We start from the raw sequence: 11,298 nt of genomic DNA on the forward strand, positions 1-11,298 counted from the left end.
GGGAGGGGGGGGGGAGAGACCCCAGGGATGTGTTTGTGAGTGACAGGAATGGCGAGAAACAAACAGTTCAGAAGAATGAAGCATTTTTTTTCTCACCTCAACTGCCCCGCGAACGAGAACGCGGGTCTTGGTGCGTGACATTTGGGCATCGAAGGGAACTTCAATCCACTGGTTGACAGTGTTGGCACACGCGACACAGAGGGCTGTTCCAGCTGACGCCCAAAACAGCGTGGGGATGCTCAGCGCGCCAGGAGCCATGGCGTATCCGACCTGTTTTTTTTCAAAGACAGCAGGAGAGGAAAATGAATGAGCGAGATACTATCAAGCAACCAAGAAAAGCAGCCTCCTAATCCAAGTTAGCCATCGTACCATGGCAGTGAGGACGACCTGAGAGGCCAACTTTGCCTTGGACAAGGAGAGATAGAGCGCTGGTAGATCGAGCAGCCCAACCTCCTTGATTGGCTTCCAGTTTGCCGGGTGTGCCATCTCGTTGGGTGCTGCGTCACTGCCGGCAGCCAGCGATGCAGTGGACATCATGGATCCGTCGTCATTGGACGACGACGAAGGGTGTTCTGGCGGGTCCAACAGCCCTCGCTTGACGGTTGCGAGCGGATTGAGTTCGTCAGCCGAGGGCGCGGATACCTTTGACGACGAAGGTGATGACGCGTCTTGCTTGAATGCGTTCAGGGGTGATCCGGGGCTGGTTGCAGTGTGCGCAGCGGCGGAAGTGGACAGTTGGCGCGCGAATGGACTCGCAGGCAATCCAGGACCTGCTGAGGCCAATCGCATTGACAATTGGAGTCCTTGTGGGCTCTGTAGTGCTATTTGACTATGCAACCCTCGATCACTTGCCATGGGCGTCATGGTCATATTCAGCATTGGAGCATTTCGCTGGGCCAGCATTGAGCAAGGCCGCGCTCGGACGGTGACTCGGCCGCCGCTGCAGAACATGCGTCCTGATGTACTGGCCATGCTTGATTCAGTGGCAGAAGCAGTCCTCGTCGCAGTGGAAGCGAGTGCGGGCGGCCGGACTGAACCGCACGCGTTGGACTGAGCGCTCAGTCCTCTCCGTCCGGTCGCTCCAGTGGCATGAATCGCAGTAGCAGCAGTGCTTGCGGTGTGGATGGCGTTGGATCGGACGGCGGTGGGCGCGGCAGCGGGCGAAGGCGAAGGCAGAACGAGCGCGCGGCGACGAGCGGAAACCGTATGGCAAAAGACGAGCCTAGACAACTGAGCATAGGATTGTGTCATGGCCCTGGTTAAGGAAAAGGTAGGACGCTCCCACCAAAAACGCACACAGCAACCAAACGCTAAAAGACTGAGACTTACGAAAACTGAGACAAGAGCAATATAAGGGGAAACAAAAAAAGACGTGCAATACATTCATTGGAAGGAAGCTGAGCAGTCGAGTGTTGGCTAACAATGAGCACTTTGTTGCAAATCTCTGAGATTCAGTAACTCAGTAACTCGCTACGTTGGCTGAACATTGGAGAACTTTGTGGACAACGTACAGGTTTCTATGATGCAAAGGGCGCCCTTTGAATCGAGTGATTCGAGAAAGAAAGAGTTTATTGGCAAAAACAGCTGAAACATGCAGGTTGGGCGTTCTGACAGCGTACAAAAGGGTTTCAAGAGTCAAAAAGACATCGAATCATATCAAGGGTGCATTTGGAAAAGAGAGAGAGAGAGAGGGGGGGGGGAGAGACAGAGAGACAGAGAGAGAGACAGAGAGAGAGTTTGAGGTCAGGAAACGAGCGAGCATGTCCTTGAAAAGGTCACATCATCCCTGCAGAGAAAAAAGGCGCCGGATGACATCGTCCACTGCCTGGTAAGATTGAGCATTCCAGCATCGATGCTTCTTGTAACGTGGCCATCCTTCGGCGTCTTGGTAAGCAGGAATCTCGATGTCGTAGAGCGGGAATCGCAAATTGGCATAAATTTCCACATCCTGCCTGGTGCCGATCGAACGGGGTGCATCAGCAGGAGGCAGCGGCAAAACCTTGATGTAGTAGCGAGTATCATGGCAAAATCCAAGAAACTCGTCCTCGCTGAAATACTCTGACTGCGTCGAATCGACTTCTTCCTGCCACTCTTTGTTGAGCTGGTGAAGCGGCTCGATCCCAGGCGGAACCGTGCCTCCAGGGAGTTGAGACCAACCAGACTTGTGCGTTATCACGGCGTGAACCCGGAGAACCGAATCGCGTCGCCAGTCGTCAGAGGCGCCGTCTTGCATCGTCCCGTTCCAAAGAAACGTGGGAGGGTAGTACAAGACCATCGCGAAGACCCGTTTCGCATCAGGCATGCTCCGAGAACGGTCAACGGCCTCGGGCAACGGGCCAAGGGAATAGTATTGGATGCCTGGAAGCGGCGTCGCCGTGTGCGAGGCGACTCTGGTCAGCGTCGGAAGAACGTCATGTGAGGGATTTGGTCTCCTCGAGGGTTTCTCGGAGTGTTTCTGTCATGCCTCATGGGGAGAGGCACGTACCTCTGCTGAGAAGTCTCGTTTTGGTCCCTCGAAGTACTTTCATGCCTCATGTAGGGAGGCACGTACCTCGAAGTACCTTCAGATCTCTGGGGAAGAGACACGTCCTGAGTTGCCTGGTTCACTTGAGGTGCTTGATCAACGTGAGGCGCTCGGTCCCTCGTCGGAGGTCGATGGCGCTGGTGGTTTGAGTTGCTCTGGGTCACCTGAGGCTCTTGGTTTCCTGGCAGCTCCTGGCTCCCCTGCTGCTCTTGGCTTCTCTGAGGTGGTTGGTCCCTCCGAGGTCGAGGATGCTGAGGCTGGCTTGGGTTCCGAGGCGCCTGGTTGCCCCCCTGCTGAGGCTGAGGCGGTTGGGTTGCCTGCTGAGGTTCTTGAGGTTCTTGGTTTCCCTGCTGAGGCTCGTTGCTCCCCTCGGTCGCCTGGCTCCCCGCCTGAGGTCGGCGCTGGTTGCGCTGAGGCTGGTCTGGGTTTTTCCAAGTCTGATTCTTGTACATTTCTGTGCGTTTTGGGGGCATTTTCAAAATTTCAGAATTTCAAAATTTCAAAATTTCAAAATTTTCAAAACACAAACGACTGAATGTTCAAATTTGAGTGAAAAAGTGTCTGAGTTTTTGTGTGTTCGCTTCGTTTGTGTTTTATTTTGCTTGAAAATTCTCAAATCAACAACAACAGCTCCGCGATGACTGTTCGGGGTGGATGAACCATTGCCGTCGCGAGATGCTCCATTCCTGTCTCCAGAATTTCGTTCAATGCCGATTGTTGCTGCCATGATGAAGCAACCTCGCTGCACTGCAATTTGACTGCCACCTCAATTCTGATGTTTTGAAACTGCTTGATCGTTTTTGCACTGTCATCTCAGCAGAACTTGTTCCATTCCGGCTTTTTGTCCATATTCTCAGTCCACCTTTTTTTTTTTTTTTTTGTTTCCCTTCTCATCGTTTCACTCATGGCGACAAAGCAGGGCTTCCTGACCAAGGAAGGCAGCTTTCTCCGCAACTGGAAGCGTCGCTGGTTTACGCTTGCCGGCGCGTATCTCTTATACTTTGAGTCTGAGCAATCCAGCAGACCGCTGGGATCCATTGCGCTCGTCGATGTCATGGCTGTAAAACGCACAACAGCACCTCGATGACTCTTTCACAGACATGGATGGCCTTTTGATCTTATTGTTTTCATGCGTCCTGCTTTTTTCTCAGATCACCACCGCAGCGTCTGAGCGGCCCGATCACCAAAACTGTCTGCTCCTCCGCACCGCCGAGCGGTCCTTCTACGCCTATGCCGACACCTACGACGAAATGGAGAGCTGGATTCTCGCCATCGGCCGCGCTGTGGCTCACAGTAAGTGTGACTGCGGGTTTGTTGTTTTTGTTTTTGCCAAGCCGCTCAGACTGGCTCACAAATTGCTGTCAAACTTAACCTCACTTGCTGCTTGTTGCTGCTCCAGCTGTTGCTCTGAGGCAGGGTGGCACGGATAATGATGATGATGCTGCTGCTGCTGCGGCGGCTGCGGATGATGACGATGATGATGGCTGTGATCACGATGATGCTGATGATGACGCTCGTGGCTCGCCAACTCCGACAGCGCCGCGTCCCAAGCCAAGCAGCCGCGCGCTGCCGCTGTCTGCCTCGTCGCGCTCATCGTCACCGCGAGAGTCCGCTGCCCTTGGTGGCTCGGGGTCGTCGGGAGCGCTGGCTGGACTGGGTGAGGCGGCCAATTCCGCTCCAGTCGCGAAGGTGAACTCGGCCGCGAGCTTCTTCCGCGAGTTCCAGGGCGCCTCTGCTGCAGGCAAGCGCGACAGGAGCATGTTTGATCTGGGCGTGCGGATTGCGGGGCTGCCGGACGAGGACCGCGAGCTGCAGGCGTCTGTGCTGGAAGACCCCGCTTCGTCCATTGCTGCATTGGCGCCAAGAGGCAGCGCATTCAACGAGGACAGCTCAGACTCGGACGAGTTCGCAGAGTACGACTCGGACAGCGACCAAGACGCTAGCACCAAGTCGGGCGGCAGTTCCGGCCAAAGTTCTGCTCTCAACTCGGCGCACAATTCTTCGGGTCAGATTCCATTCACCTTGGGCGATGGTGTTCGGCTGCAACGGGGTCGATTGAATGCCCCAAGCGATGATGACAATGAAGACGACGATGACGACAGCGAGACGAGACAGTCACGGCGACAACAGCGACGATTGGCGCGTCAGAAGGCCAACCGCGACCTCTACGTTCAGTGCTTGTTTGCCATCCGCCACCGCGTCGGCGCGGTGAATGACCCAGAGTGCGTCACTGCCAAGCTGTTCGACTATTGCCAGCGCGTGTTTGGCTATGACGCTGCGACACATCGCAGTGCCATGGAGGAAGCAGCGCAGCTCACGCTCGACTCGCCCGCAACAAGCAAAAAGTCGCATCATCATCATCGCCACAGCCATTCGTCGATAGCTACTCCACTCACTGTGCTCCGCGTCAGCATCATCCAAGCGCGCGGCCTCTTCCCAAAGGACAAGACTGGCAAGTCCGACCCCTTTTGCGTGCTCGGACTCTGCGACTCGGAGGATGCCGCCAAACCGCACAAGCCGCGCTACTCGACCTCCGTCAAGGGCCAGACGCTCGATCCCGTCTGGAATGAAGAGTTTGTCCTCGAGCTCAAGTCAGCCGAACACCAGGTCTTTGCGCTGGACATGTGGGACCAAGACGAAAAATCCGCGCTCTCCCGCCTGACCAAGCAGAAGCACGACTTTATGGGCCGCATCCGCATTCCCATCAAGGACATTAGCGCAGGTGGTTCGGACGCGTGGTACACGCTCAATCAGCGGAGCAAACGGTCCAACATTTCTGGCGACATTCGCATCCGTTTCAACTTTGAAATCCCTGGAGCTGGCGGCAACAGCAGCGGCAGCAACTCAGGTAGCTCTACTCCTGGTACAGGCGATACATCATCGCCCCTCCCGCTCAACATTTCCGCATTCCGCGGGACGGCAGCGGCACGCTCAGACAGCCTCTCTCCGCGCACGTCCGTCACTCAGCTGAGCGCAAACAACATTCGAAGACTCCTGGTCTTGACACGCAAGTTTATGCAATTTGAAGCGCGACCGTATCTGGCCAAGTCCGTCGCAGAGCTGGACAACGGGCGCGATCGCTGGTCTGCCGTACTGTCATTGCAAGCGTCGTGTGTGTTGAATCAAGTCGCGCTCCAGTCGGGCATCGTTTCTACCTACGATCGCCTCTGCGTGGAGCTTGTGAGCTACAGCAGAATGTTCATGCAGTACTGTCTCGACTTTCGTCCCGTCCTCGGCGTGTTGTCGCGCATTGAGGAGCTGTTGGAGCAGACCGCGCCCAACGCCCTGGTCGCGTCCGAGAACGCCACTGCTCTCAACTCTCAGCGCAACCTGCGCCCACCACTACAGGCGTCTGCGACGACTCCACAAACGTCCGTGTTCTCCTTGTCTGGCGAGCACACTGCAATGGCAGCCAGGGCCGTCAAGCGCATCGTGTCACGGCTCATCGCCACCCTCCTTCGCCTCCGCGACGTGTTTCCGTTTGATTTGGAAGAATCTGGTGGCTCTGGGTCGCAGGGGACGTCGTCGTCTCTCACGTCTTCGACAAACTCCTTGCCTGCGTCGCCGCAGCACTCGTTTACGGTGGCCCAGCGGCTGCAAGCCACCTTGCAAATCCTGCAGACCATCTACCGACTCCCTCTCTGGCTCGAGTACCACAGCACCAGTTCGTTCGAACAGGTGCTGCCCGATTTGTTGCAGCGCCACTTGGGCGTCATGTACAGGCGATTGTCCGCCATGGCTGGAGCCATGGAGCGTGGAACCAAGGACGAGTGTGCCAAGCTGGCCATCATCGCCGGTGCCGTTTCGAGCGAGCTGCAGTATGCCTCGACTCATTACCAGCGCATCTTTGCCCCGTTCGGATGCAACTTGCTCCTTCTCTTTGCCCAGCACTACTGCTCTCTCTTGAATTCCGACTTGACCGCGGTCATGCGGGTCGTCGCCGATGATGCCAAACCGAGCGAGCTGGTTGCCCGCCCCCAGGTGTTTGAGCTGTACTTTGTTTTGAAACGGCTGCGTGACGCCCTCTCCCGCAAGTTCTCACAGAGCGAACGCTCCACCATCAGCTTGATTTACAGCTTTCACACGCACTTCCGTGCCAGCCTGCTGCGCTGGATTGAACTCACCTCGAACAAAGCCGAGGTCTGGATTCTCAATGTCATCTCGCAGGACAACACCGAGACGGTCGGCCATGCCCTGTACTCGTCCTCCGTCATTGACATGTTCACCTTGTTTGACCAAATCTTTGGGTTTTTGCGCTCGCTCGAGTGGCCGGATCCCGCGGAGGAGTCTGTGGTGCTGCCGCTCCTCGTCGACATTGTCTTTAAAGGAGTCAAGATGTACTGCAGCGAGGTGCGCCGGAATCTCGATCGGCGCACCAACTATTCTCCCGGTGGCGAGCGGCTGACCAATTCTCCCTCTGCGGGCGAAGCTGCTGATCGACGCTCCTCCCTGTGGTTTTTCAGCGGCAGTTCGAGCTCAGATCGCACAACCTCGTTTGACGTCTCTCGGCAACTGTGCATCCTTCTCAACAACATTGAGCATGCCGACACCCGATTGAAGGACTTGTTCTTGTCGCTCGAGACGTCGGGTGTGGTCGACACTGCGGCCAGTGCGTTGCGGAGCAGCCACGACTCGCTTCTGTCGACTCTCTTTGCAGACATTTCCGATCATTTGCGCGAAGTCTTGTCCGATTTGATTGGCATTATTACGCGCAAAATGACACCCGAGATTGCGAGCTACTTGGGCCTCATCACCGGCACAGCCCAGTCAACGCAAGTGAAAACTCTCTGGATTGTCCGCGCCTTCAGCTCGTTGGCACGGTCGCCTGTCGATGCCGACGCGGCCGTCCCCATGACCAAAAACGAAGTCCGCGACGCTCTGCAGCCCTTGCTCCAGTATCTGTCGACAAACCTCGAGACGTTCGCGGAAGCGCTCTATCCCATGCTCTTCCAGCGCGTCCTCTTTGAGATTTGGACGATCGTAGTGGAGTCCATCTCTGCAATGGCAATGCCAGGCATGGAGGAAAAGCTGTGCGGGTCGATCAAAAGCGTCACGTCGCTCAGTGCCCGCCAGAGCTCGGCATTTGCGCTGTCGCTGGACGAGATCCACTCGTTCTTTTACGCCAACAAGGACGGAATTCCGCTCAACAGACTCGACTCGGATGCATACCGATCACTCAAGTCGGTTCTCGAGTGGTACAACCTGCCCACGTCCAGTTTGATTCGGCAGTTTGTCGAGTGCGAAGCGCGTGCTTCTCAGAATGCGGTATGGCGTGAATTGTTTGATTTGATTGGTACTAGTGCGGGCGCTGATTTTGTATGATGTTCACGTGTGGAATTTGATTGTGACACAGCTCGTCCAGGGCAAAGGCGATCTGCAGCTCGATCTGTCTTTGGTGCTCAAGGGCGCCGGTGCCATTTTGTCTGTGACGGTGATTGATGCCAGTGGATTAGTTAGCAAAGACCCCACCAGTACGTGTCAGATTTGCGTTTGGTGTTGGGTATTGTTGGGGCGATGTGGAGCGCTCATTTCGCTTTTTGTGTGTGTATGTGTGTGTGTTTGGCACAGGTCTCCCAAATCCTGTCGTTGAGCTTGATGTGGTGCCGCGACAAATGAGCCAACAGGTACTGCACCATTGCAAGGTGATGCGCACCAAGACGAAACGACGGACCAGGTCTCCAGTGTTTGACGAAACGTTCACCTTGTATGTTATTCAAGTTCCAGAGTGCGGTGACGAGGTTGCAGCATGTTGCTCACTGGTTTTTCTTGTTTGTGATTTTTTTTTTTTTTTTTTTTTTGCTCAGTAACATTGAAAAGTGGGACCCGATGCTGGTCCTGCAAGTGTCCGTGTTTGAGTCGGATTTGATTTGCGGCGATGAATTTATCGGCGATGTTGCCATTCAGCTGTCTGAGTTGCCAGATGGGCCGTCAGGTAGGGAGTGTGTGCTGGGGGTTTGACTGAGATGAGATCCGGTGGTGGCTGATTGCTCTTCGTCCTTTGTAGTGCGTACCACGCGCAAAATCACAGCCGCAGACTGCGACGAGCTGGAGCAGATTGCGCTTATTCTCTCTGGACGGAGTGTGCAAGATACCGAGCACGAGAGTTCATCAGTCGTCGGTCGTCTGCCAGCAACGAACTGGTCTGCTTGCTGAAATGGAACATCCAGTTGCTGGATCCTCGCAGCAATCCTCTCGTCAAATTTGCCATAGCAGCGCACCGCGCTCGCATTTCCAAGCTGACGACTGTTTCGAAGTGATTGCGTGTTTGGATTCATTTTGTCCGAGCATGCGCGTGGGTTGTTTCTCGAGGATAGAGATCAAATGTGATTGTTCAATTTTTTTTTCCGTTTTGTGAACGCTTCAACATTGCACCAAAACGATTCAACCCAAACTACATCCTGGTCATTGTCATCACACATGGACGTTGATGACACTCGAGCGTGCAAATCTCATGACATCCAGTCGGACACGTCAAAAGTCATTTCCAGCTCGGTTTGCTCAATTTCGGCAAACATTTTCGTGGCTGCTTCCGCAAACGCCATGTATTCCTTGTCTTGCGAGTGGTCTATTGGTGTGTTCGAGATCTGATTTGGAAGGGCAGGGGTAGTGAGTTTTGCAACGGAAGCTCAAGCGAAAAGTTCAAAAAAAAAAAACAACACAATTGCCTTACCCGTGGCTTTTTTGGCATTCGCTTGTACTGTAAAACGTCTGGAGATTCGTCGCGGTCTAGTTGGAGTGCGGCTGGCTGAGCTGGTGGAGGGCTCCAATCGATCTGGCCGGATTTAACTTGTTCGCGACTTCTTGGAGGCGAGACGGGCGATCGCTCCGTCCACTGCCGCTTGGCACGAGCTGTAGATTTCTTTGCTGCATATGTCTGGCGGTTATTTTGCGCCTGTGTAGGACCTCCAGAAACCAACCAGTCCGGCGACAATCCGCGCGACGAATCAGGCGTCGGCGGGAATTCCAAAGTTGGCAGCCAGCGAGGTGTCGGAGTGGTCAAAAAACACGGCTCTGCCACCACGACAGGCGGTGTTGCTCGAATGTGCTCTGGATCTACTGTTTCATCGCTACTCGAACCCGGTGACGCGATCAGGAAATCCAGCTCGACGGAGTTGGCGGTAGTGTTGGTTTGACAGCTCGAATCGCTGCTGAAATCGCCCGGCTGGACTTGAGCGCACAGCGGATCGGTCGTAGTGCTCCTGGCCATTGGCACAGGCGTGCCTGGTCGCTCTACAGACGCTGGCGGCAGGTCGAGCAGCAGCAGGAGCGGATCTGCGACGCTGTTCTGGGTTTGAATTTTTCGCGCCAAAATGAAACTCGCGTCCATCTCGTCCTGGCGCGGACTGGGCGTCGCTGGAGCGCTGGCTTTGGCAGATTCGTGGATTGCATGGATCAAGTGACCGTTGCTGGCCAAGTGGACTGGCGATGCAGAGTGCTTCCACGGCTTGCGAAGGTAGGTTCGAACGACCGGTTCAGTCATGATGATGATGGAAGAAGAGATTGGACTGAGCTTTGGGTGCGTTTGCTGTTGTCGTTGTGTTGCATAGTTAATGCCAGATTGTGTGTGAGGTGTGGATGGGGGTTGTTGGAGCGGGAAGCTAGGATTTTTTGGGCTGAAACATTTCAATGCGGATGATGAACGGGGTTGAAGAAGAGAGCACAAAAAGGGGATACTACACAGAAGAGGCAAGTGCTATCGCACGCTGTGGCATGCAAATCCGACATGCGGTTGAATCAATGCTATTCACAAACAGGAATCGGCGTTAATTACGACCGATGGACAATCAATGCAATGATGTACGCTAGAACAGCCACCATGACGCAGCCCATGAAGGCAACAGGCCCGATGGGTGCGTCGTAGTCGGGCGACGGCCGCTGCTGAGCAAGTGCGTGCGCTCGTCGGCGGAACTTGATGGTTGCGTACACGAGGAATCCGAGCGCCGCTGCCCACATGAGGTAGCCTGGAACGCGCATCTCGTCATTCATAAACACGACCACGGTGGTGCCCATGCTTCCTAGAGCCAGGGTCTGGCCAATCCACCTCAGGTACGTCCGTTCGTTCGCCAAGAACATTTTCGGCTTGTTCATCCCTCGGTACGCCTTGATGCTCTTCTTGATTTGCTTTTTCAGCTTCTTTTTCAACTTTGTAGGTCTGTCCTCGCTATTCTCAGTTGCACTTGCTGCAAGAGTGAGCTGGGTGCCGCTTGGACTGCTCGCCGAGTTTGCCGACAGCAGTTCGAATGCATTTGGCATTGCCGACCGTTGACTCGGCCATAGACCTGATTTTCACCCAGCAAGCACCGTCCAAAATTCATACAACAATTGATGTGAGCTTTCTGTCGCATATTCCATCGGTATCGGGGCTGGTAGCTAAACTCCAATGGAGATGCGTTACCAGTGCTCTGTGAGCTCGTTGCGCTGCTCATTGCCGTCGACGCGACCGGTCTTCGCGCGCCAGACGAAGCTGAAGCAAAGGCGCCAAACCCGGCATCATCGTCATCGTCAGCGCGGTCGTCGTCTGTGCAAGGCAGAAGCACCAAAGAAAAAAAGTTAGACGCCAATGCAAATCCCATACAAAAAAAAAAAAAAAAAAAAAGGCAATACAAACCATTGACAAATTGTAAGATTGGCTTTGACATGAATGTTGACAAAAAAGAACGACTGAGCGACTCAGACTTTTGTGTTGATGTTGTTTGTTAAAGTTTGGTAATCCATCTTGATCGTGAAAACACGCAACATTCATCATTCGCGCGCAGTTTCCGACAAAGCTTGTC

At 54.6% G+C, this 11,298-nt stretch overlaps 5 protein-coding genes across 5 annotated transcripts; 1 reads left to right on the forward strand and 4 right to left on the reverse strand.

Annotated features, from left to right (window-relative positions):
* Positions 1–96: 96 nt before the first annotated feature.
* On the reverse strand, positions 97–534 carry CAOG_08915 (hypothetical protein; the record flags this gene model as incomplete). The annotated part of the gene is made up of 2 exons (XM_011272275.1): positions 97–270; positions 370–534. Coding segments are annotated over 2 exons (339 nt in total), but the record flags the coding sequence as incomplete, so codon positions are not given.
* A 1,860-nt stretch (positions 535–2,394) lies between these two features.
* Positions 2,395–2,997, reverse strand: CAOG_08916 (hypothetical protein; the record flags this gene model as incomplete). Its single annotated transcript, XM_011272276.1, has 1 exon — positions 2,395–2,997. The coding sequence occupies one exon, from the start codon at positions 2,995–2,997 to the stop codon at positions 2,395–2,397; it is 603 nt and encodes a 200-aa protein (XP_011270578.1).
* Positions 2,998–3,401: 404 nt separating this feature from the next.
* CAOG_05767 (hypothetical protein) lies at positions 3,402–8,913 on the forward strand. Its single transcript, XM_004346390.2, has 7 exons — positions 3,402–3,584; positions 3,676–3,817; positions 3,924–7,789; positions 7,878–7,995; positions 8,093–8,228; positions 8,329–8,456; positions 8,529–8,913. Exons 1-7 carry the CDS (start codon positions 3,429–3,431, stop codon positions 8,675–8,677), a joined length of 4,695 nt encoding a protein of 1,564 aa, XP_004346440.2. The 5' UTR covers positions 3,402–3,428; the 3' UTR covers positions 8,678–8,913.
* A 60-nt stretch (positions 8,914–8,973) lies between these two features.
* Positions 8,974–10,004, reverse strand: CAOG_05768 (hypothetical protein; the record flags this gene model as incomplete). Its single annotated transcript, XM_004346391.2, has 2 exons — positions 8,974–9,108; positions 9,195–10,004. 2 exons carry the CDS (start codon positions 10,002–10,004, stop codon positions 8,974–8,976), a joined length of 945 nt encoding a protein of 314 aa, XP_004346441.2.
* Positions 10,005–10,248: 244 nt separating this feature from the next.
* Positions 10,249–11,172, reverse strand: CAOG_05769 (hypothetical protein). The gene is made up of 3 exons (XM_004346392.2): positions 11,133–11,172; positions 10,920–11,042; positions 10,249–10,803 (listed from the first exon to the last, which is right to left on the reverse strand). Exons 1-3 carry the CDS (start codon positions 11,161–11,163, stop codon positions 10,292–10,294), a joined length of 666 nt encoding a protein of 221 aa, XP_004346442.1. The 5' UTR covers positions 11,164–11,172; the 3' UTR covers positions 10,249–10,291.
* Between the last annotated feature and the right edge of the window lie 126 nt (positions 11,173–11,298).

Source organism: Capsaspora owczarzaki, assembly GCF_000151315.2.
Source record: "Capsaspora owczarzaki ATCC 30864 unplaced genomic scaffold supercont2.9, whole genome shotgun sequence".
In the NCBI taxonomy this organism is placed as follows: Eukaryota; class Filasterea; order Ministeriida; family Capsasporidae; genus Capsaspora; species Capsaspora owczarzaki.